This window comes from Triticum aestivum, chromosome 7D (assembly GCF_018294505.1).
Source record: "Triticum aestivum cultivar Chinese Spring chromosome 7D, IWGSC CS RefSeq v2.1, whole genome shotgun sequence".
NCBI lineage: Eukaryota > Viridiplantae > Streptophyta > Magnoliopsida > Poales > Poaceae > Triticum > Triticum aestivum.
The window spans coordinates 497,616,273-497,641,508 of NC_057814.1; the positions used below are offsets into that span (position 1 = coordinate 497,616,273).

General features: G+C 47.5%; 2 protein-coding genes across 2 annotated transcripts; both read right to left on the bottom strand.

Moving 5' to 3' along the window:
• Positions 1-910: 910 nt before the first annotated feature.
• On the bottom strand, positions 911-3,053 carry LOC123167839 (ras-related protein RABA3). The gene has a single exon (XM_044585698.1). It carries the CDS (start codon positions 1,824-1,826, stop codon positions 1,152-1,154), a length of 675 nt encoding a protein of 224 aa, XP_044441633.1. The 5' UTR covers positions 1,827-3,053; the 3' UTR covers positions 911-1,151.
• A 69-nt stretch (positions 3,054-3,122) lies between these two features.
• Positions 3,123-3,944, bottom strand: LOC123167840 (uncharacterized). Its single transcript, XM_044585699.1, has one exon. The coding sequence runs from the start codon at positions 3,842-3,844 to the stop codon at positions 3,320-3,322; it is 525 nt and encodes a 174-aa protein (XP_044441634.1). The 5' UTR covers positions 3,845-3,944; the 3' UTR covers positions 3,123-3,319.
• Positions 3,945-25,236: the final 21,292 nt, after the last annotated feature.

Genomic DNA, 25,236 nt, shown 5'->3' on the forward strand with positions numbered 1-25,236 from the left:
CTCATGGTAGTTCATTCTCTAGACGTAGAGAAAGATCTATTTGGACCAAGAGATGATGGAAATGAGATATTGGGACTCAGTGTTCCATAATGCCATTGGATCTACCAAACACAATTGGTTGGTACTCAAGAATATCTTTCGATATCTCCAAGGCATCAAACATCTTGTCCTGGTTTTTCAGTTTCACAGAAATGTGAACACCAATATCATTGGATACATCGATCAGATTCCCACTATGTCAGATCGTAGACAAGTTTAGTGTTCCTACTAGGTGTGGTAGCCCCCTCATGCAGAGTCTTCGAAAGAGACCTCATGGCTAAATCCACCAACCATTATCTCAACGATAATGTTTCTTGTGTTGCCCGGATGCAAACAGGTTACATAATAAGCAATATCACTATATTGCATATCTTGCAAGTCAAATCATGCGACTGATTTGTTCACCATGTCTCTACCAACTTCTATGTTCCAGAAATGTGTTCATGGAATTGGTATATGATGACTTCGGAATATGCAAGAATCAGGAGGAGTATCTTCCTGAATTGTTCCTGTTAAAAGCATCATATTATACTTTTTTTCCTTCATGAGTTTACTTTATAGTTTCTCATAAAGGTTTTTAATGAAGTAATATCAACACAAGACCATATGTCATATTTTCTGTTTTCCCCACCGGGGTTTTTAAGAAAATATATACGATATATTTATTGTCCTCTAAACTCTATGAGTTTTCTCGTATTGAGTTAAAAGAGACAATAACCATTATATGTTGCATCACTTTCTCCTTATTTTTCCCACCGGGTTTGAAGGAACTTTGGCAACATATCAAACACTATACTCCTCACATTTTTCCCACAGGGTTTTTCGAGGAGCTTTTCAAGAAATAAAGCAGTAATTAGGGAGAGTGTTAGGATTAATTAAGGGATTAATCCCTGCTTTATCTAACCGCAGGCAGTTGCTTTGGCAACTGTCGCGTCGGTTCGCTGGACAGGCGTCTCTCTGTACAGACACCTCCCTAGTGGCATCCCCTCAAACTGTATATATATGTGATCACATTATCAATAAAGTAAACGACTGTTCATTTACCTCTCTGTGCCTATTCTCTTGTTCTCTAATCAAAACAAATACATCATATCATCTGGTATCGTATCGTATCACGAGGAGCATGAAGAGCACCTGCTTGGTGTTTTCATGGCGCTGGTCTCCATCATGGAGAGCTCTTGAGACAGAGAAATGCCCTTGAGCACCAGGACGTCGTCGTCGCCATCACCGTTGCCTCTCGCCGCCTCCAGCGGCTTCCTGGACACGGCGGCGTGGATCTCCTCGAGCAGGCCGAGGAAGGCGGCCTCGACGTTGTCGCCGCTCAGCGCGGACGCGTCGTAGAAGAAGAGCCCCTGCTCCTCGGCGAAGGCCTCGGCCTCTTCGGCCCCCACCTCGCGGCGCCCCGGCGCGGCGGCGGTGAGGTCGGCCTTGTTGCCGACGAGCGCGACGACGATGGACTTGTCGGCGTGGGCGCGGAGCTCGGCGACCCACCTGGCGGCGTGGCTGAAGCTGTCCCGGCGCGTGACGTCGTAGACGAGCATGGCGCCCAGCGCGCCCCGGTAGTAGGCGCTGGTGACGGCCCGGTAGCGCTCCTGGCCGGCGGTGTCCCATATCTGGGCCTTGACGCGGCGGCCGGCGATGTCGACGGTGCGCGTCTGGAACTCGATGCCGATGGTGGACTTGGAGTCGAGGCAGAAGTCGCCCCGCGTGAAGCGCCCCAGCAGCTGCGTCTTCCCCACCCCCGAGTCGCCGATCACCACCACCTTGAACACGTAGTCCTCCTCCATGGCTCCGGTCGGCAATCGGTCTGAGCGCAAGCTCCGGTGGCTGGCTGGCTGGCGTGAAGCTGCACCTGTATATGGCGGCCTGTATCAGACACTGGCTAGCTCATGCGTGTATGTCGTCTGACATCCGTGCCTCTGCGTGTATATAAATATGTGGGTGACATATGGGGGAGAGAGAGAGTGGTTGAAACTTGAAAGGAGGGGGTTGCTCACTTGCACCTGCATCGCTGCTCCCACTATAGTGATGATGGAGGTGCTTCTAGTATTTGATTATTTTTTGTCCATTTTTCCTGCTATATTTTATTACTTATCCTGCCAATTCTACACGATCAAAGGGTTGTTCTTGGTTCATTATAGCCGCTAGTGATATCCAACTGCTTACGTACAGGTAGCCGGGTACGTACTGCCTGGCTGACTGCCTGACTCCGGCGCCTTTCTCTTTCGGCACTCATTGTAGAGTACGCAGGACGCGTCCAGTACGTACAGTGCGTAGCTTTAATATTTCTCTTTCTTTCAGTAAGTAAGTATTTCCTCCGCAAAGTTGGTTAGGCAGAAAGTCGATCGTCATGCATGATCATTCATCCATTCATACATTTATATATTCCAAATCCACAAAAGGCCATCCGCGCGTGTCCACTCCATTCCTAACCTATGTGTTCATCATGCCTTACTTACACAGAAGAATCGACGGTGAAAACAAAAACAGTACCATCACATGTCAACATGTGGCCACAGAATATATAGAACCACGGCAGTTGAGGATTAGCGTCGCCGGATGTCACGGCCTCGTGTGTCACGCGGTGCCTAACCTAGTCACTCCTTCACGTTGATTGGTCGGCTGGAGCGACCCATCGATGGAGATGGATGGATTACGTCTTCCATTGCATGGTGTGATTATTCAACTGCATACCCTTCCTCAACTGCTATGCTTTACAACAAGGCAGTAAGCAACAGTGCGTAGCAGGCTGCCTGATCGATCATTGCGTCCAAGCCACAACTCCTTTTTAAAAGCTTTTCAGTTAATTGCTCTCTTCTACGCGACAGCTCAAGTAGGAGTAGTAGTAGTATATTGGTGGCATGTCAGGATTGGCACTATGCATGCATAATGTCTAGATGTGCACCTCTTGGACATTTTTTTTTAAAAGATGTACACCTCTCAATAATGAATTGTTTTATCCTAAAAAAATATGAATTGTTTTAGTTTCGAGCGGTTGAATGGCCATGAACTGGCCTTATCTACAAGATCCACTAGAAACATCTGGGTTCGATGGACTACAATATAATCATGGTGGCGAGCAGTTGGACAGAAGATTTGTGATGCGTACGCGCATGGATAGTGCTCACAGTTAATTATACAATCACAAAAATATAGAATCGTGCTGTAGCAAGCAGTTGGGCATCTGCAGTTGATACCGGCGCTACGTACGTGCATGCATCAGCCAGTAATCCTCAAGTACAAACCGAAAAGCTAGCATGGCACGTACGTGCATCAAGCGCTAGTGGGCCTGGGCGTGGGCGCGCTTGCTGGAGGTCGAGGACGGCGGCGGGGCGAGCAGGTGGTCGCAGAGGGCGGCGAACTCGGCCATGACGTCGGCGACCATGCCGGCCTTGCCCTTGCCGACGAGCAGCCGCACCAGGGCGCCCACCCGCGCGTCGGGCTCCTCCAGGCGCTGCCCGCGGGGAGGCTCCTTCAGGCGCCGGAGCAGGGCGCGCGCGTGGCGGGCGGCCCCGGGCAGCGTGCCCGCGCGGAGCGACGCGTCGGCCAGCGCGGCCGCGTACCCCGTGGCGGCGCGGCTGCTGGTGGTGCTGGTGCTGGCATGCGCCGGGTGCGCCGGAGCGCCGGAGGCCGACGAGGAGCAGCGGGGCGCCCTGGACGGCGCCGCGGTCACGGCTAGGCGCGTGGAGACGGAGGAGTGACGCGGGTGCCTGAGGTGGAGCGCGCGGTGGTGGTGGTGGGGCGGGAGTGAGGCGGCGGTGGCGGGGAGCGCCCCATGGTGGTGCAGGGACACGGCCGCGTCCATGGCGCCCGGTGTGGAACGGAGCGACTGAACGAGTGGCGGTGATGGTTTATGCTTACGCTGGCTGATCTGCACCGCGCGTGCGCGCCTTCTCGGATTAGGTTGGGTTTGGCGTTTGGTTGGGGTTGGGTGGGCGACGTGGACACGCGCGCGCACGGCGGACGGACAGGGAACCGGGCGCACCCGGCGACGTGGTCACGGCCACGCAGCAGCAAGTGGCCGGCGTGGGCCAGAGCGGGAAAAGACGCCGGTGAATTTTTTTATTTTTTGAGAAATCTCTCTAACTTTATTAAACTTCGGTAATCTTCATCGGTGCAATAACTGGGTCATAGGGTAAACTCAACCAAATCATGGGTCCTAAAATCTAAAGTACAAGCATGCCCAGTACTAGGCGCCGGCGGACCCGCGCTAGGTTCGGCCGGTCCGCCCCAACCGTTCGATCTGGTACAGTACAACCGTCCAAAAAACATTATTCGCCCCGATCTAGCCTTTCCTTGACCTGTCTTCTTTCTCCCAACGAATCCCAAAAAAAATCCCCACGCCGCTGCCCCCGCGGCTCCGCCTTCGTGTGCAGCTCGGCGAGGGGAACGACTGCCGGCCGCCGGCCGCTTGCACCTCTATTCCTTGTAGCCCCTCTGCTGCTCGCCGGAGAACCTTCTCGCTAGTTAATTTTCAGTTGCAAGCTCCACCTCAGACGGTTGCAACTCCCCCCGTCGACGCTCCATGGTTGCGGCACCCAATGTGCGCCGCCGCCACTCGTCGTCGATGCTCGCTACGACCGACGACCACCAGTAAACGACATTGAGTGGATGTAGCAAAATACATCGCCGGTAGTAGCAAAAAACACTAACGGTGGCAACAAAAAAGAAATTGGTCGCCGGCGTCACAGCTCCACCATCATGGATGTAGCAAATTACCTCACCGATAGTAGCAAAATCAGACGACGGTTGCAGCAAAAAGAAATTTGGTCGCCGGCATCGCAGCTCCGCCACCATGGATGTAGCAAATTACCTCGCCGATAGTAGCAAAATCAGACGGCGGTTGCAGCAAAAATGTCACCGTCGTCGCGGGGTCGCAGGTCCGCCATGATGAATGTAGCAAAATCGTTTGCTGGTTGCAGCTTTTTGCGCCGCTGCTTCCAGCTTTTTGCTTCGATGGTTCCAACATTGGCAGCGACGACGCGGTTGTAGCTCGCCGACCACCGGTTGTAGCACCGCCGACCGTCGATTGGCCGCTGTGCAGGTAGCTTTTTCATTGGCCACTTCCAGCAAAAACCTAGCCGGTTGCAGCACCGGAGCCTGCCATCTCCATCACCAGCAACGCTGGTTGTAGCTTTTCGCCGGCATGCTTCCAGCAAAAAAGCCAGCCGTCGCAGCACCGGAGCGTGTCTTCTCCATCACCGACGGCTGCTGGTTTGCAGCGCCGCTTGATTGTTGTCTGGTCAACGCCATGGCTGTTCCAGCAGCGTCTTGCCACACCACCCGTCCCATAGCTGCCGACGCTCTCCATTTGCAACACCGCACCACCAGTCCACCACACAGCCCCTCCTGCATCCGTGGGTGAGAGAGGAGCTGCGCGAGCACCAAAGCAGGGCAGCTCGCCAGGGAAGATTGCCGTGGTGTGGCTGACCATGGCTGGCAAGGAGTGGTTGCGGTGAGAGGGGATTAGAATCAGAGAGATTGGGGAAGGAAGAGATTGGGGAACGAGTGGATGTGCTAAACCGAGGAAAGGATAAAAGAATAAGGGGAGGCGGTGGGATGGACCCAGATGCCCACGTGGAGCGATCAAAAGGTACGTGACGCGGCGTGACCGGCCGAACGCTTGGCCGGTCTGCCGTACGCAAACGTTTCCCTATTTATTTAGCGAGAATATAAGCTTCGAAATTATGATTCCGGTGCTCATGGATGAAACTGATGACTGAAACTCCATCATGGGTCCTTTAACTTCCGCGATAATTTACACGCCGAGGATTTTTACTATGTTCGTTGTTTCCTGGGCTCTTCAGCTTATCCTGGGCCTTTTCCACGCAAGTTGTGTGTGTGACAGCTACGACACTGGACTGGACTAATTAGCCAGCTTTATGACTTGCTTGTAAGCATGGCAATTTTATCCATGGTACGGATACCCGCGGACAGTGGCGGAGCCAGGATTGGCCGACGCCCCAGGCGAGAAATTAAGGGCTAAAAACTACCCACAAAAAACTCTCGTTTCAAGGCATACAAATGTCAATATATGTTGCATAACTAACAAGAAACCAAACATGATATTCCATGTCAGCATTTGTTCCATGATGAGTCAACTAATAAAGCAAGGCTCTGTAGCATATATAAATGATACAAAAGATTGATACCAAATCAAAGGATTGGTTGATCTGAGCCTCCCATGACTACATCTTCAATAGCAGAAGAAGCTAAACCTTCAATGATAAATTTTAAAATGCAAATCAGTGCATAATATAGGATGTAAAACTAGTTAATAATAGATGCAAAATCTGAAAACTTACGTCTAGGACGCGGCAAAATGCCTTTGCGTGTGCGATAACCTTGAAATCGCTCGATGATCTTTGATTCTTCAATACTAACAAATACATCTCGCTCAATGTAACATACCATTCTATGATTCATCCAATCATCACCCATTTTGTTCCTCAATCCAGTCTTGATAATACTCATTGCTGAGAATGCCCTTTCCACGGTTGCAGTTGCAACAGGTAAAATCAATGCTAACTCAACAAGACGGTAAACCAAGGGAAAGTTTGTGTGCATATCAGCTAAAACCATATTCATGGCAAGATGACCAAGGTCATTGCAATTCATCAAATGTGGATCTGTTCTTGCTTCCCGAATGAATGAGTCTAATTGGTTTCTAAGGACAAAAGTAACTTCATATGTAGAGAAGTCAGCTGCATACATATTAGCAAGATCTACTAGCTTGTCTTCATTATAATTGGCAAATGAATTCTTGGGATCAAGACAAGCAATGCATCTCAACAATTGAGTAGACCTTTCAGCAAAGCGGTTATTTAACTCCACAATAAGTTGATCATGCAACACATTGAATATTTCATTTTTGAAATGGTGGTTGTAAGTTACCAATTGCCCACCCCAAGTCCTTGAACGCCCATTAGCAGTTCTTGTTGTTGGAAATATGCCCTAGAGGCAATAATAAATGGTTATTATTATATTTCTGTGTTCATGATAATAGTCTATTATTCATGCTATAATTGTATTGTCCGGAAATCGTAATACATGTGTGAATACATAGACCACAACCTGTCCCTAGTAAGCCTCTAGTTGACTAGCTCGTTGATCAACAGATAGTCATGGTTTCCTGACTATGGACATAGGATGTCATTGATAACGGGATCACATCATTAGGAGAATGATGTGATGGACAAGACCCAACTTAAGCATAGCATAAAAGATCGTGTAGTTTCGTTTGCTAGAGCTTTTCCAATGTCAAGTATCTTTTCCTTAGACCATGAGATCGTGCAACTCCCGGATACCGTAGGAGTGATTTGGGTGTGCCAAACGTCACAACGTAACTGGGTGACTATAAAGGTGCATTACGGGTATCTCCGAAAGTGTCTGTTGGGTTGGCACGGATCGAGACTGGGATTTGTCACTCCGTGTAAACGGAGAGGTATCTCTGGGCCCACTCGGTAATGCATCATCATAATGAGCTCAATGTGACTAAGGCGTTAGTCACGGGATCATGCATTGCGGTACGAGTAAGGAGACTTGCCGGTAACGAGATTGAACAAGGTATTGGGATACCGACGATCGAATCTCGGGCAAGTAACATACCGATTGACAAAGGGAATTGCATACGGATTGATTGAATCCTCGACACCGTGGTTCACCCGATGATATCATCGTGGAACATGTGGGAGCCAACATGGGTATCCAGATCCCGCTGTTGGTTATTGACCGGAGAGGCGTCTCGGTCATGTCTGCATGTCTCCCGAACCCGTAGGGTCTACACACTTAAGGTCCGGTGACGCTAGGGTTGTAGAGATATATGTATGCGGAAACCCGAAAGTTGTTTGGAGTCCCGGATGAGATCCCGGACATCACGAGAGGTTCCGGAATGGTCCGGAGGTGAAGAATTATATATAGGAAGTCCAGTTTTGGCCACCGGGAAAGTTTCGGGGGTTATCGGTATTGTACCGGGACCACCGGAAGGGTCCCGGGGGTCCACCGGGTGGGGCCACCTGTCCCGGAGGGCCCCGTGGGCTGAAAGTGGAGGGGAACCAGCCCCTAATGGGCTGGGGCGCCACTTTGGGCCTCCCCCCCATGCGCCTAGGGTTGGGAACCCTAGGGGGGGGGGGAGTTTCCCCTTGCCTTGGGGGGCAAGGCAACCCCTTCCCCCTTGGCCGCCGCCCCCCCCTTGGAGATCCCATCTCCAAGGGCTGCGCACCCCCCCTTGGGGGCCTATATAAAGGGAGGGGGGGAGGGAGGGCAGCACACAACAGCCTTTGGCGCCTCCCTCCTCCCCTGCAACACCTCTCTCTCGCGCGCAGAAGCTCGGCGAAGCCTTGCCGGAGAGCCGCTACATCCACCACCACGCCGTCGTGCTGTTGGATCTCCATCAACCTCTCCTCCCCCCTTGCTGGATCAAGAAAGGAGGAGACGTCGCTGCACCGTACGTGTGTTGAACGCGGAGGTGCCGTCCGTTCGGCACTCGGTCATCGGTGATTTGGATCACGGCGAGTACGACTCCGTCATCCACGTTCATTGGAACGCTTCCGCTCGCGATCTACAAGGGTATGTAGATCCACTCCTTTCCCCTCGTTGCTAGTAGACTCCATAGATGCATCTTGGTGAGCGTAGGAAAATTTTAAATTATGCTACGATTCCCAACAGTGGCATCATGAGCCAGGCCTATGCGTAGTTACTATGCACGAGTAGAACACAAAGAAGTTGTGGGCGTTGATGTTGCCAATTCTTCTTGCCGCTACTAGTCGTTTCTTGTTTCGGCGGCATTGTAGGATGAAGCGGCCCGGACCGACCTTACACGTACGCTTACGTGAGACAGGTTCCACCGACTGACATGCACTAGTTGCATAAGGTGGCTAGCGGGTGTCTGTCTCTCCTACTTTAGTCGGAACGGATTCGATGAAAAGGGTCCTTATGAAGGGTAAATAGATATTGGCAAATCACGTTGTGGTCATACGTAGGTAAGAAATTGTTCTTGCTAGAAACCTACAAACCACGTAAAAACTTGCAACAACAATTAGAGGACGTCTAACTTGTTTTTGCAGCAAGTGATATATGTGATATGATATGGCCAGAAGATGTGATGAATGATATATGTGATGTATGAGATTGATCATATTCTTGTAATAGGAATCACGACTTGCATGTCGATGAGTATGACAACCGGCAGGAGCCATAGGAGTTGTCTTTATTATTTTGCATGACCTGCGTGTCATTGAATAACGCCATGTAATTTACTTTACTTTGTTGCTAAACGGTTAGCCATAGAAGTAGAAGTAATCGTTGGCGTGACAACTTCATGAAGACACAATGATGGAGATCATGATGATGGAGATCATGGTGTCATGCCGGTGACGAAGATGATCATGGTGCCCCGAAGATGGAGATCAAAGGAGCATGATGATATTGGCCATATCATGTCACTGTTTGATTGCATGTGATGTTTATCATGTTTTTGCATCTTATTTGCTTAGTACGACGGTAGCAAGTAGGATGATCCCTTATAATAATTTCAAGAAAGTGTTCACCCTAACTGTGCACCGTTGCGAAGGTTCGTCGTTTCGAAGCACCACGTGACGATCGGGTGTGATAGATTCTTACGTTCGCATACAACGGGTGTTGACGAGCCTAGCATGTACAGACATGGCCTCGGAACACACGCAATACACTTAGGTTGACTTGACGAGCCTAGCATGTACAGACATGGCCTCGGAACACGGAGGACCGAAAGGTCGAGCATGAGTCGTATAGAAGATACGATCAACATGGAGATGTTCACCGATCTTGACTAGTCCGTCTCACGTGATGATCGGACACGGCCTAGTTGAGTTCGGATCATGTTTCACTTAGATAACTAGAGGGATGTCTATCTGAGTGGGAGTTCATTAGATCATTTGATTATATGAACTTAATTATCATGAACTTAGTCTAAAAAATCTTTACACTATGTATTGTAGATCAAATGGCCCACGTTGTCCTCAATTTCAACGCGTTCCTAGAGAAAACCAAGCTGAAAGATGATGGCAGCAACTATACGGACTGGGTCCGGAACCTGAGGCTCATCCTCATAGTTGCCAAGAAAGATTATGTCTTAGAAGCACCGCTAGGTGAAGCACCAATCCCTGAGAACCAAGACGTTATGAACGCTTGGCAGCAGCGTGCTGATGATTACTCCCTCGTTCAGTGCGGCATGCTTTACAGCTTAGAACCGGGTCTCCAAAAGCGTTTTGAGAAACATGGAGCATACGAGATGTTCGAGGAGCTGAAACTGGTTTTTCAAGCTCATGCCCGGGTCGAGAGATATGATGTCTCCGACAAGTTCTTCAGCTGTAAAATGGAGGAGAACAGTTCTGTTAGTGAGCACATACTCAGAATGTCTGGGTTGCACAACCGCTTGTCTCAGCTGGGAGTTAATCTCCCAGATGACGCGGTCATTAACAGAATCCTCCAGTCGCTTCCACCAAGCTACAAGAGCTTTGTGATGAACTACAATATGCAGGGGATGGAAAAGACCATTCCCGAGGTATATTCAATGCTAAAATCAGCGGAAGGGGAGATCAAAAAGGAACATCAAGTGTTGATGGTGAATAAAACCACTAAGTTCAAGAAGGGCAAGGGTAAGAAGAACTTCAAGAAGGACGGCAAGGGAATTGCCGCGCCCGGTAAGCCGGTTACCGGGAAGAAGTCAAAGAATGGACCCAAGCCCGAGACTGAGTGCTTTTATTGCAAGGGAAGTGGTCACTGGAAGCGGAACTGCCCCAAATATTTAGCGGACAAGAAGAAGGCCGGCAACACCCAAGGTATATGTGATATACAAGTAATTGATGTGTACCTTACCAGTACTCGTAGTAGCTCCTGGGTATTTGATACCGGTGCGGTTGCTCATATTTGTAACTCAAATCAGGAACTACGGAATAAACGGAGACTGGCAAAAGACGAGGTGACGATGCGCGTCGGGAATGGTTCCAAGGTCGATGTGATCGCCGTCGGCACGCTACCTCTGCATCTACCCACGGGATTAGTTATAAACCTCAATAATTGTTATTTAGTGCCAGCTTTGAGCATGAACATTGTATCTGGATCTCGTTTAATTCGAGATGGCTACTCATTTAAATCCGAGAATAATGGTTGTTCTATTTATTTGAGAGATATGTTTTATGGTCATGCCCCGCTGGTCAATGGTTTATTCTTGATGAATCTCGAACGTGATGCTACACATGTTCATAGTGTGAATACCAAAAGATGTAAAGTTGATAACGATAGTCCCACATACTTGTGGCACTGCCGCCTTGGTCACATTGGTGTCAAGCGCATGAAGAAGCTCCATGCAGATGGACTTTTGGAGTCTCTTGATTACGAATCATTTGACACGTGCGAACCATGCCTCATGGGTAAGATGACCAAGACTCCGTTCTCCGGAACAATGGAGCGAGCAACCAACTTATTGGAAATCATACATACCGATGTGTGCGGTCCAATGAGTGTTGAGGCTCGCGGAGGATATCGTTATGTTCTCACTCTCACTGATGATTTAAGTAGATATGGGTATGTCTACCTAATGAAACACAAGTCTGAAACCTTTGAAAAGTTCAAGGAATTTCAGAGTGAAGTCGAGAATCAACGTGACAGGAAAATAAAATTTTTACGATCAGATCGTGGTGGAGAATATTTAAGTCACGAATTTGGTACACACTTAAGGAAATGTGGAATAGTTTCACAACTCACGCCGCCTGGAACACCTCAGAGAAATGGTGTGTCCGAACGTCGTAATCGCACTCTATTGGATATGGTGCGATCTATGATGTCTCTTACCGATTTACCGCTCTCATTTTGGGGTTATGCTTTAGAGACTGCCGCATTCACTTTAAATAGGGCACCGTCTAAATCCGTTGAGACGACACCGTATGAATTATGGTTTGGGAAGAAACCTAAGCTGTCGTTTCTAAAAGTTTGGGGATGCGATGCTTATGTCAAGAAACTTCAACCTGAAAAGCTCGAACCCAAATCGAAAAAATGCGTCTTCATAGGATACCCTAAGGAAACTATTGGGTATACCTTCTACCTCAGATCCGAAGGCAAGATCTTCGTTGCCAAGAACGGGTCCTTTCTAGAGAAGGAGTTTCTCTCGAAAGAATTGAGTGGGAGGAAAGTGGAACTTGATGAGGTGATAGTCACCCCTTCCGAACCGGAAAGTAGCGCAGCGCGGGAAAATGTTCCTGTGGTGCCTACACCGACTGGGGAGGAAGTTAATGATGATCATGAAGCTTCAGATCAAGTTACTGAACTTCGTAGGTCCACAAGGACACGTTCCGCACCAGAGTGGTACGGCAACCCTGTCCTGGAAATCATGTTGTTAGACAACGGTGAACCTTCGAACTATGAAGAAGCGATGGCGGGCCCGGATTCCGACAAATGGCTAGAAGCCATGAAATCCGAGATAGAATCCATGTATGAAAACAAAGTATGGACTTTGACTGACTTGCCCGATGAGCGGCGAGCCATAGAAAACAAATGGATCTTTAAGAAGAAGATGGACGCAGATGGTAATGTGACCATCTACAAAGCTCGACTTGTCGCTAAGGGTTATCGACAAATTCAAGGGGTTGACTACGATGAGACTTTCTCACCCGTAGCGAAGCTGAAGTCCGTCCGAATCATGTTAGCAATTGCCGCATACTATGATTATGAGATATGGCAGATGGACGTCAAAACGGCATTCCTTAACGGCTTCCTTAAGGAAGAGTTGTATATGATGCAGCCGGAAGGTTTTGTCGATCCTAAGAATGCTAACAAAGTATGCAAGCTCCAGCGCTCAATCTATGGGCTGGTGCAAGCATCTCGGAGTTGGAACATTCGCTTTGATGAGATGATCAAAGCGTTTGGGTTTACACAGACTTATGGAGAAGCCTGTGTTTACAAGAAAGTGAGTGGGAGCTCTGTAGCATTTCTCATATTATATGTGGATGACATATTATTGATGGGAAATGATATAGAATTCTTGGAAAGTATAAAGGCCTATTTGAATAAATGTTTTTCAATGAAGGACCTTGGAGAAGCTGCTTATATATTAGGCATCAAGATCTATAGAGATAGATCAAGACGCCTCATTGGTCTTTCACAGAGTACATACCTTGACAAAATATTGAAGAAGTTCAGTATGGATCAGTCCAAGAAGGGGTTCTTGCCTGTATTGCAAGGTGTGCAATTGAGCACGACTCAATGCCCGACCACGGCAGAAGATATAGAAGAGATGAGTGTCATCCCCTATGCCTCAGCCATAGGGTCTATTATGTATGCCATGCTGTGTACCAGACCTGATGTAAACCTTGCCGTAAGTTTGGTAGGAAGGTACCAAAGTAATCCCGGCAAGGAACACTGGACAGCGGTCAAGAATATCCTGAAGTACCTGAAGAGGACTAAGGATATGTTTCTCGTCTATGGAGGTGACGAAGAGCTCGTCGTAAAGGGTTACGTCGACGCTAGCTTCGACACAGATCCGGATGACTCGAAGTCACAAACCGGATACGTGTATATTTTGAATAGAGGAGCAGTAAGCTGGTGCAGTTGCAAGCAAAGCGTCGTGGCGGGATCTACATGTGAAGCGGAATACATGGCAGCCTCGGAGGCAGCACAGGAAGCAGTCTGGATGAAGGAGTTCATTACGGACCTAGGGGTGATTCCCAATGCGTCGGGCCCAATGACTCTCTTCTGTGACAACACTGGAGCTATTGCCCTTGCGAAGGAGCCCAGGTTTCACAGGAAGACCAGGCATATCAAGCGTCGCTTCAACTCCATTCGTGAAAGTGTTCAAAATGGAGACATAGATATTTGTAAAGTACACACGGACCTGAATGTAGCAGATCCGTTGACTAAACCTCTCCCTAGGGCAAAACATGATCAACACCAGGACGCAATGGGTGTTCGATTCATCACAATGTAACTAGATTATTGACTCTAGTGCAAGTGGGAGACTGTTGGAAATATGCCCTAGAGGCAATAATAAATGGTTATTATTATATTTCTGTGTTCATGATAATAGTCTTTTATTCATGCTATAATTGTATTGTCCGGAAATCGTAATACATGTGTGAATACATAGACCACAACCTGTCCCTGGTAAGCCTCTAGTTGACTAGCTCGTTGATCAACAGATAGTCATGGTTTCCTGACTATGGACATAGGATGTCATTGATAACGGGATCACATCATTAGGAGAATGATGTGATGGACAAGACCCAACTTAAGCATAGCATAAAAGATCGTGTAGTTTCGTTTGCTAGAGCTTTTCCAATGTCAAGTATCTTTTCCTTAGACCATGAGATCGTGCAACTCCCGGATACCGTAGGAGTGCTTTGGGTGTGCCAAACGTCACAACGTAACTGGGTGACTATAAAGGTGCATTGCGGGTATCTCCGAAAGTGTCTGTTGGGTTGGCACGGATCGAGACTGGGATTTGTCACTCCGTGTAAACGGAGAGGTATCTCTGGGCCCACTCGGTAATGCATCATCATAATGAGCTCAATGTGACTAAGGCGTTAGTCACGGGATCATGCATTGCGGTACGAGTAAAGAGACTTGCCGGTAACGAGATTGAACAAGGTATTGGGATACCGACGATCGAATCTCGGGCAAGTAACATACCGATTGACAAAGGGAATTGCATACGGATTGATTGAATCCTCGACACCGTGGTTCACCCGATGATATCATCGTGGAACATGTGGGAGCCAACATGGGTATCCAGATCCCTCTGTTGGTTATTGACCGGAGAGGCGTCTCGGTCATGTCTGCATGTCTCCCGAACCCGTAGGGTCTACACACTTAAGGTCCGGTGACGCTAGGGTTGTAGAGATATATGTATGCGGAAACCCGAAAGTTGTTCGGAGTCCCGGATGAGATCCCGGACGTCACGAGAGGTTCCGGAGTGGTCCGGAGGTGAAGAATTATATATAGGAAGTCCAGTTTTGGCCACCGGGAAAGTTTCGGGGGTTATCGGTATTGTACCGGGACCACCGGAAGGGTCCCGGGGGTCCACCGGGTGGGGCCACCTGTCCCGGAGGGCCCCGTGGGCTGAAAGTGGAGGGGAACCAGCCCCTAATGGGCTGGGGCGCCACTTTGGGCCTCCCCCCCATGCGCCTAGGGTTGGGAACCCTAGGGGGGGGGAGTTTCCCCTTGCCTTGGGGGGCAAGGCAACCCCTTCCCCCTTGGCCGCCGCCCCCCCTTGGAGATCCCATCTCCAAGGGCTGCGCACCCCCCTTGGGGGCCTATATAAAGGGGGGGGAGGGAGGGCAGCACACTACAGCCTTTGGCGCCTCCCTCCTCCCCTGCAACACCTCTCTCTCGCGCGCAGAAGCTCGGCGAAGCCTTGCCGGAGAGCCGCTACATCCACCACCACGCCGTCGTGCTGTTGGATCTCCATCAACCTCTCCTCCCCCCTTGCTGGATCAAGAAAGGAGGAGACGTCGCTGCACCGTACGTGTGTTGAACGCGGAGGTGCCGTCCGTTCGGCACTCGGTCATCGGTGATTTGGATCACGGCGAGTACGACTCCGTCATCCACGTTCATTGGAACGCTTCCGCTCGCGATCTACAAGGGTATGTAGATCCACTCCTTTCCCCTCGTTGCTAGTAGACTCCATAGATGCATCTTGGTGAGCGTAGGAAAATTTTAAATTATGCTACGATTACCAACACTTGTATCTTCCATATTGGGCACTACAATGTTGTATTTGACACAAAAGTCTGTTACCTCTTTAAAGAGCTCATCCCAACCATTCAGCCTTATCTCTTGAATATCCTCCAATGTAGTTTTAATCAACCCCACAGCACGTACAATATTCTGATTTTTCAATTGCAAGCATTGTGACAGATTGTTAGTCTTGCCCAATAATCTAATCATAAGATGCAATATGAGAACAAATTCAAAGGACTCCATTTGCTTTATCAACCCAGTAGCTGTGGTTCTTTGGGCAACATTATCGGCATCATTGTGTAAATTTTCTAATACCTTCAGAACTGGTTTCCACATCTCAACAAGACATCACAAGGTTTTATGATGTGACCCCCACCGTGTATCACCGGGTCTAGCAAGGTTAGTTAATTGGTTTTTTCCTCTTCCCTCAAGAAGTTCCCCAGCCTCTATTTGGCGCACTATTTCATCATGTTGCTCTTGGGCTAACTGATCATGTCTTTTACAAGAAGCATTAACAATGTTAACAACCATGCTTGTGTATTCAAAAAAATCCCTTACTGATGAACAACACTTGGCAACAGCAACAACCACTAATTGTAACTGATGGGCAAAACAATGTATATAATGAGCATAAGGGTTTTCTGCCAAGATCAATCTTTGCAATCCACGGAATTCCCCTCTCATGTTTGATGCCCCATCATAACCCCACCCTCTCAAATTAGACATAGACAAGCCAAGAGTAGCAAACATACCATCCAAAGATATCTTTAGTGAAGTTGCTCTCGTGTCAGGAACATGCTCAACTGCCATGAATCTCTCAATCACCTCCCCACGTTTGCCGAGATACCTACATAAGACATAGGAGCATGATTAATATATAAAAACTTTTAAGGAAATACACCCACAAAAACTTTTAAGAAAATAGAAGCAAAGGTACTCACCTCAAACACATAGCCATTTGCTCCTTCATAGATGCATCTCTGGACTCATCAACAAGTAATGCAAATTTACTATCTCCAATCTCCTCAAGAATGACTTTGGTGGTCTCTTGTGAACAAGCCTTGCATAAATCCAATTGTATCTCATGTGAAGTCAGTTTATGGTTATCTCCTGCATCCCCAAACAATTTTTCCACCTTTGGGTCTTTCTTTATGAACAAGTCCAACAACTCTCTAAAGTTACCCTTATTCATTGAGCTAGTAGACTCATCATGACCACGAAAGGCAAGAGCTTGTAGTAGCAAAAATTTGACAATACCCATTATAATCAAGAGACGAGCTTTGTATTCTTCTTCTTTCTTATTAGAACCCCTATCAAACACATGTGGCAAATTTTGTCTTTGATTTTTGAAATCCTCATAATGTTGCCTAGATTTATTATGAGCACTATCATGCTTGCCAACATGCTGATTGAAAACTTTAGGCCCATCCTTCCAAGATTTAAATCCATTTTTCGTGAATGCTTCAATGCCATAGTTTTCAGCTCTTGGTTGCTTAAACAGGAAACAATAAAAGCAAAAGGCTGCGTTTTTTTCAGTGCTATATTCCAACCAGCCGCAATGATCATTGAACCAATAACCATGAAAGCTTCTACCATTTAACCGTTCATATGTATGATTAGTTGGTTGGCATGGACCCATACTAATGTACTCCCTTCTAGCAAGATCTCTAATGTCTGCATCCAAATCCTCAATTGGTATTCTCTTACCGGGGTCTGCTTCAATATCACCGGGCTTGAGTTGAGCTATAATACGAGGGGTATTATCAGTTGTTTGAATTGAAGGACCCGTTTCTGCGGTTCCAGTGGTTCGAGCTTCAAAAAATGAATTCAATGTCCTGTTTCTTTTAGTCATCTTGCCTTCCTGTAACATTATTATATGAAAACAAAATTACTAAATGTCAAAAATTGTTTTCCCATCTAAGTATCTAACAAATAGTGGCATCAAGCAACAAGGGTGTCATCTAGAAATTGACAAAAACCATCATCAAACAGAACTACAGAAGCATCTACAAACAGAAATTGGGGTTTGGAAGAACTACCTTTGCTCTTACTGCTGTCTGCAATGTGTTGCGGCCGCTGAGCAAGGGCCACCTCGCTGGCAGTTCGCCGGGGTCGCCGCCTCGCCGGACAGGGCAGCAGCCCACGACGGCCGGCAGGGGTAGCGGCTTGATAGGTGCTGACTGCCCCTGGAGACAGAAGGCCAAAAGGGGACTGGACCGGGGGGGAGGGAGGGGCAGCACGACGACTGGCAGGGGTAGTGGCGGCAGGCGGCGCCGGCGGGAAGGGACGCGGTCACGCGGCGGCGACGCCTAGGGTTCGTGCAGTTGGGGGAAGGGCGGCGGACGAATTCCCCTGCTTCGGTTCTGTTCGTGCTAACTCAGTCGGGTGAAAGGCTCTGGCCTGGGCAGCTGGGCCGTTGGCCTGGGCTTTGAAGTTTCTGCGCCCCAGGCCAATTTTTTTGTATATATGGGCCTAGAAAATTTCCCACACCCCAGGCAGTGGCCTGGGATGCCTGGGGCCCAGCTCCGCCCATGCCCGCGGATACCGTACCCGCATGGGCAGGGTATGGGCAAAATTTTATACCCATGGGTAGTATCCATACCCTACCCATTAAGTCATGGGTAGGGCAAGGGTATAGCCTTTTACCCATGGATATACCCATACCCTACCCGTTTATATTGACATGTGGACCTTACCCGTGATTCACAAATGTACCTATGTTAAAGTTGTGTCGTGAGCCTGTGAATGTATGTTAAAGTTGTCACCAATTGTTAATTTGAATTGAGATAATTGGCATGTACTCATCTATTTGTTATTGAGTTGAGATCAATGTTTTTTTTGTCAAATGTATTATATGAATGTAAAATAACGAATAACTTGTGTACTATTTGATCTACCCGTTGGGTACCCAATGGGTATGGATACCCATCGGGTATGGGTACGGGTAAAGTTTCATACCCATGGGTACGGGTATGGATAGAATTGTGTACCCATTGACGACATGGGTATGGATATGGTATTGCTCTACCCGCCCCATACCTTACCCATTGCCATCCTTACTTGCTTGTTGTGTCCGGCTGCGCGGGTAGAGGAGAAGAGATAGCCCATGGAGAAACCACAGGTCCCGACGGACCGCCCCTTGATTCTCCGTGGTGGTGTACAGCGATTCCGGCCTGCCCGGGGCCAGGAAACAGGAAGAATTTGTTGTGGTGAGCTCCACCATGGCAGCCATGCCGGTTTTTTTTGCGAGGCCAGCCGTGCCGTCTTTGCTTCCGGTATGGCAGAAGATCAAGGTAGATGTTTACGATTAATGCTACAGTTAGAGGCTTAGAGCAAGATTAATGTTATAGCCAGTTTTTTTTCATGGTGAAAGAGAGTTTTATTCCGTAATGATAGGGTTAGAATCTCGAGACAACAAGTCCTCACAACACAGAGGGCTCGAGTTCAACCATACCGTAGTACAAGCTTCGGTACGGCTATAAAATGCCAATTGATGTGCTACCCTATTTTGTTCCCTACTAATCTTCAGAGGAACAAACTTTCTAACAGCCATATTTTCTCTAATCTCAGCAGCTAAGTGCCCAGAAGCTGACCTGGACAAGGTGTCGCCGACAATAATAGCTAAAGCATTAACAGAATCAGATTGTACCACCACCGGAAAATTAGAATGTTGAATGGCGAGTGCCATCCCTTGCATAATCGCATGTATTTCCGCTTCCAGGGCATCATTGCAATGAAGAATGTATCTATATGCCGCGAAAATCAACGAGCCATCTTTCCTTCGTAAGACCATTCCGGCCGCTGCCCGACCATCCATGCTTCAAAAAGAGCCATCAACAGAAAGTGTCACCCATCCCGACTGCGGTGGTGGCCACAACTTCGGGATCAGGTCATTTTTTCTTGATAAACCTGACTGTCATCACACATCGCCATCTTTCCTTTTATAATTTCCTCCCTACTATATTTGCTGACAAGATTTAGAGATTTGTAGTAACTGTCCAAAAATTGCACAATCACCTTCACCGGGGTCTCCTTTTTACCATGCACTATGTCATTGCGAAACTGCCAAATTCGCCAGATAGTCATGATTACTCGGTCAAGGATATGATCTGGACAATTAGATAGCACTTGCAATAGCCAATCCTTTCCCGTATCCACAAGACTTGAGTCATCTGGCAAGGGCCAGATCAGATGTAGAGCCTCCCACACATGCCGAGCATGCACACATGTGATAAGAGCATGAAAATTGCTTTCCCTCTCAATACCGCATACCGGGCAAGTACTGGACGCCGGAATATGTCGCTGGTTCTTAGCCAAATTAGTGGCCAATGACCCCGACACTGTCCTCCACGCCATAATCCGCATTTTAAGGGGAACCTGTGAATTCCAAATATTGCTCCAGATTGTACGCACACCATCCAGACTTGTGCTACTTGCGCCACTAGCATGCAAAACATCATGTGCTTCAGTTGCCAAACGATAGGCCGATTTGACCGTAAACATGCCATGTGATTCAGGAAACCACCCAATGAAATCGCTTATGTTCCTAGGCGAAGTCCGAATTTTGAGAATTTCGACAACGTCCATTGGCCAGAAATGTTCCTCAAGGCGATCAATGATCCATGCACCACTTTCATTCAAAAAATCAGAAACATGGTTAAAACGACAGTTCCTCTTAGGAGTAATGGGACGAAAATCAAATCGTCGAGGGATCCAGGGGTCCCTCCATGTCCTGATCGAAGCCCCATTGCCAACTCGCCAAATTATACCTTTTTTGACAAGTTCCAACCCATACACTATGCCCTTCCAAACAGCCGAAGAGTGTCCTATAAACACAGTATCAACAATGCCGCCATTCGGATAATATTTCGCCTTTAACAAACGTGCACATAAACTTTATGAGTCTTTTCCGCTTACCTGTCTCGGTTTGCGATGAGCTAACTAAGATGGTGAGACAGTACTGGTGGGGTGTTGAGAATGGTAAAATGAGGATGGCGTGGTTGAGTTGGGATAAACTGAGCCTACCAAAGAATAAAGGAGGCATGGGATTCATAGACATGCGTGTTGGGGAACGCAGTATTTCAAAAAATTTCCTACGATCACGCAAGATCTATCTAGGAGATGCATAGCAATGAGATGGGAGAGTGTGTCCACGTACCCTCGTAGACCGAAAGCGAAAGCGTTTAGTAACGCGGTTGATGTAGTCGAACGTCTTCGCGATCCAACCGATCCAAGTACCGAACGTACAACACCTCCGTGTCCAGCACACGTTCAGCACGATGACGTCCCTCGAGCTCTTGATCCAGTTGAGGATGAGAGAGAGTTCCGTCAGCACGACGGCGTGGCGACAGTGATGATGATGTTACCGGCGCAGGGTTTCGCCTAAGCACTACGACGATATGAGCGAGGTGTGTAACTGTGGAGGGGGGCACCGCACACGGCTAAGACAAATCTTGGAGTGCCTTTGGGGTGCCCCCTGCCCACGTATATAAAGGAGAGAGGGAGAGAGGCCGGCCCTCCTAGGGGCGCGCCAAGTGTAGGGAGTCCTACTAGGACTCCCAAGTCCGAATAGGATTCCCTTTCCTTTTCGGAGTGGGAAAGAAGGAAAGGAGAGTGAGAGGGAGAAGGAAGGGGTGGGGGGGGGCGCCCCCACCCCTTGTCCAATTCGGTTTGGGCAGGGGGAGGCGCGCGCCACCTCATGGCCCTTCTTCCCTCTCTCCACTAAAGCCCAATAAGGCCCATTAACTCCCCCTAGCGAATTCTCGTAACTCTCCCGTACTCCGAAAAACACCCGAATCACTCGGAACCATTCCGATGTCCGAATATAGCCTTCCAATATATGAATATTTATCTCTCGACCATTTCGAGACTCCTCGTCATGTCCGTGATCTCATCTAGGACATCGAACAAACTTCGTTCATCAAATCACATAACTCATAATAGAAATCGTCATTGAACGTTAAGCGTGCGGACCCTACGGGTTCGAGAACTATGTAGACATGACCGATACACATCTCCGGTCAATAACCAATAGCGGAACCTGGATGCTCATATTGGTTCCTACATATTCTACGAAGATCTTTGTCGGTCAAACCGCATAAAAACATACGCCATTCCCTTTGTCATCGGTATGTTATTTGCCCGAGATTCGATCGTCGGTATCATCATACCTAGTTCAATCTCGTTACCAGCAAGTCTCTTTACTCGTTCCGTAATACATCATCCCGCAACTAACTCATTAGTCACATTGCTTGCAAGGCTTATAGTGATGTGCATTATCGAGAGGGCCCAGAGATACCTCTCCGATACTCGGAGTGACAAATACTAATCTCGATCTATGCCAACCCAAAAAACACCTTTGGAGACACCCGTAGAGCATCTTTATAATCACCCAGTTATGTTGTGACGTTTGATAGCACACAAGGTGTTCCTCCGGTATTCGGGAGTTGCATAATCTCCTAGTCAAAGGAATATGTATAAGTCGTGAAGAAAGCAATAGCAATAAAACTGAACAATCAACATGCTAAGCTAACGGATGGGTCTTGTGAAGGAAATATGCCCTAGAGGCAATAATAAAGTTATTATTTATTTCCTTATATCATGATAAATGTTTATTATTCATGCTAGAATTGTATTAACCGGAAACATAATACTTGTGTGAATACATAGACAAACAGAGTGTCACTAGTATGCCTCTACTTGACTAGCTCGTTGATCAAAAATGGTTATGTTTCCTAGCCATAGACATGAGTTGTCATTTGATTAACGGGATCACATCATTAGGAGAATGATGTGATTGACCTGACCCATTCCGTTAGCTTAGCACTTGATCGTTTAGTATTCTGCTATTGCTTTCTTCATGACTTATACAAGTTCCTATGACTATGACATTATGCAACTCCCGTTTACCGGAGGAACACTTTGTGTGCTACCAAACATCACAATGTAACTGGGTGATTATAAAGGTGCTCTACAGGTGTCTCCGAAGGTACTTGTTGGGTTGGCGTATTTCGAGATTAGGATTTGTCACTCCGATTGTCGGAGAGGTATCTCTGGGCCCACTCGGTAATGCACATCACTATAAGCCTTGCAACTAATGAGTTAGTTGCGGGATGATGTATTACAGAACGAGTAAAGAAACTTGCCGGTAACGAGATTGAACTAGGTATTGAGATACCGACGATCAAATCTCGGGCAAGTAACATACCGATGACAAAGGGAACAACGTATGTTGTTATGCGGTTTTGACCGATAAAGATCTTCGTAGAATATGTGGGAGCCAATATGAGCATCTAGGTTCCGCTATTGCTTATTGACAGGAGACGTGTCTCGGTCATGTCTACATAGTTCTCGAACCCGTAGGGTCCGCACGCTTAAGGTTCGATGACGGTTATATTATGAGTTTATGTGTTTTGATGTACCGAAGGTAGCTCAGAGTCCCGGATGTGATCACGGACATGACGAGGAGTCTTGAAATGGTCGAGACGTAAAGATCGATATATTGGACGACTATGTTCGGACACCGGAATGGTTTCGGGGAGTTTCGGGCATATACCGGAATGTCCATCTACGAGGGTACGTGGACACACTCTCCCCTCTCGTTGCTATGCATCACCATGATCTTGCGTGTGCGTAGGAATTTTTTTGAAATCACTACGTTCCCCAACAGTGGTATCAGATCCAGGTTTTATGCATTGATGTTATTTGCACGAGTAGAACACAAGTGAGTTGTGGGCGATATAAGTCATACTGCTTAGCAGCATGTGATACTTTGGTTCGGCGGTATTGTTAGATGAAGCGGCCCGGACCGACATTACGCGTACGCTTACGCGAGACTGGTTCTACCGACGTGCTTTGCACACAGGTGGCTGGCGGGTGTCAGTTTCTCCAACTTTAGTTGAACCGAGTGTGGCTACGCCCGGTCCTTGAGAAGGTTAAAACATCACTAACTTGACGAACTATCGTTGTGGTTTTGATGCGTAGGTAAGAACGGTTCTTGCTCAGCCCGTAGCAGCCACGTAAAACTTGCAACAACAAAGTAGAGGACGTCTAACTTGTTTTTGCAGGGCATGTTGTGATGTGATATGGTCAAGGCATGATGCTATATCTTATTGTATGAGATGATCATGTTTTGTAACCGAGTTATCGGCAACTGGCAGGAGCCATATGGTTGTCGCTTTATTGTATGCAATGCAATCGCCCTGTAATTGCTTTACTTTATCACTAAGCGGTAGCGATAGTCGTAGAAGCAATAGTTGGCGAGACGACAACGATGCTACGATGGAGATCAAGGTGTCGCGCCGGTGACGATGGTGATCATGACGGTGCTTCGGAGATGGAGATCACAAGCACAAAATGATGATGGCCATATCATATCACTTATATTGATTGCATGTGATGTTTATCTTTTATGCATCTTATTTTGCTTTGATTGACGGTAGCATTATAAGATGATCTCTCACTAAATTTCAAGATAAAAGTGTTCTCCCTGAGTATGCACCGTTGCCAAAGTTCGTCGTGCCGAGACACCACATGATGATCGGGTGTGATAAGCTCTACGTCCATCTACAATGGGTGCAAGCCAGTTTTGCACACGCAGAATACTCGGGTTAAACTTGACGAGCCTAGCATATGCAGATATGGCCTCGGAACACTGAGACCGAAAGTTCGAGCGTGAATCATATAGTAGATATGATCAACATAGTGATGTTCACCATTGAAAACTACTCCATCTCACGTGACGATCGGACATGGTTTAGGTGATTTGGATCACGTGATCACTTAGATGATTAGAGAGAAGTCTATCTAAGTGGGAGTTCTTAAGTAATATGATTAATTGAACTTAAATTTATCATGAACTTATTACCTGATAGTATTTTGCTTGTCTATGTTGATTGTAGATAGATGGCCCGTGCTGTTGTTCCATTGAATTTTAATGCGTTCCTTGAGAAAGCAAAGTTGAAAGATGATGGTAGCAATTACACGGACTGGATCCGTAACTTGAGGATTATCCTCATTGCTGCACAGAAGAATTACGTCCTGGAAGCACCGCTAGGTGCCAAACCTGCTGCAGGAGCAACACCAGATGTTATGAACGTCTGGCAGAGCAAAGCTGATGACTACTCTTTAGTTCAGTGTGCCATGCTTTATGGCTTAGAACCGGGACTTCAATGATGTTTTGAACGTCATGGAGCATATGAGATGTTCCAGGAGTTGAAGTTAATATTTCAAGCAAATGCCCGGATTGAGAGATATGAAGTCTCCAATATGTTCTACAGCTGCAAGATGGAGGAGAATAGTTCTGTCAGTGAGCATATACCCAGAATGTCTGGGTATAACAATCACTTGATTCAACTGGGAGTTAATCTTCCGGATGATAGCGTCATTGACAAAATTCTTCAATCACTGCCACCAAGCTACAAGAGCTTCGTGATGAACTATAACATGCAAGGGATGGATAAGACGATTCCCAAGCTTTTCGCAATG

Excerpts from the sequence above, each read along its gene's own strand:
- LOC123167840 (XM_044585699.1), bottom strand. The coding sequence starts at position 3,844 with ATGGACGCGGCCGTGTCCCTGCACCACCATGGGGCGCTCCCCGCCACC.
- LOC123167839 (XM_044585698.1), bottom strand. The coding sequence starts at position 1,826 with ATGGAGGAGGACTACGTGTTCAAGGTGGTGGTGATCGGCGACTCGGGG.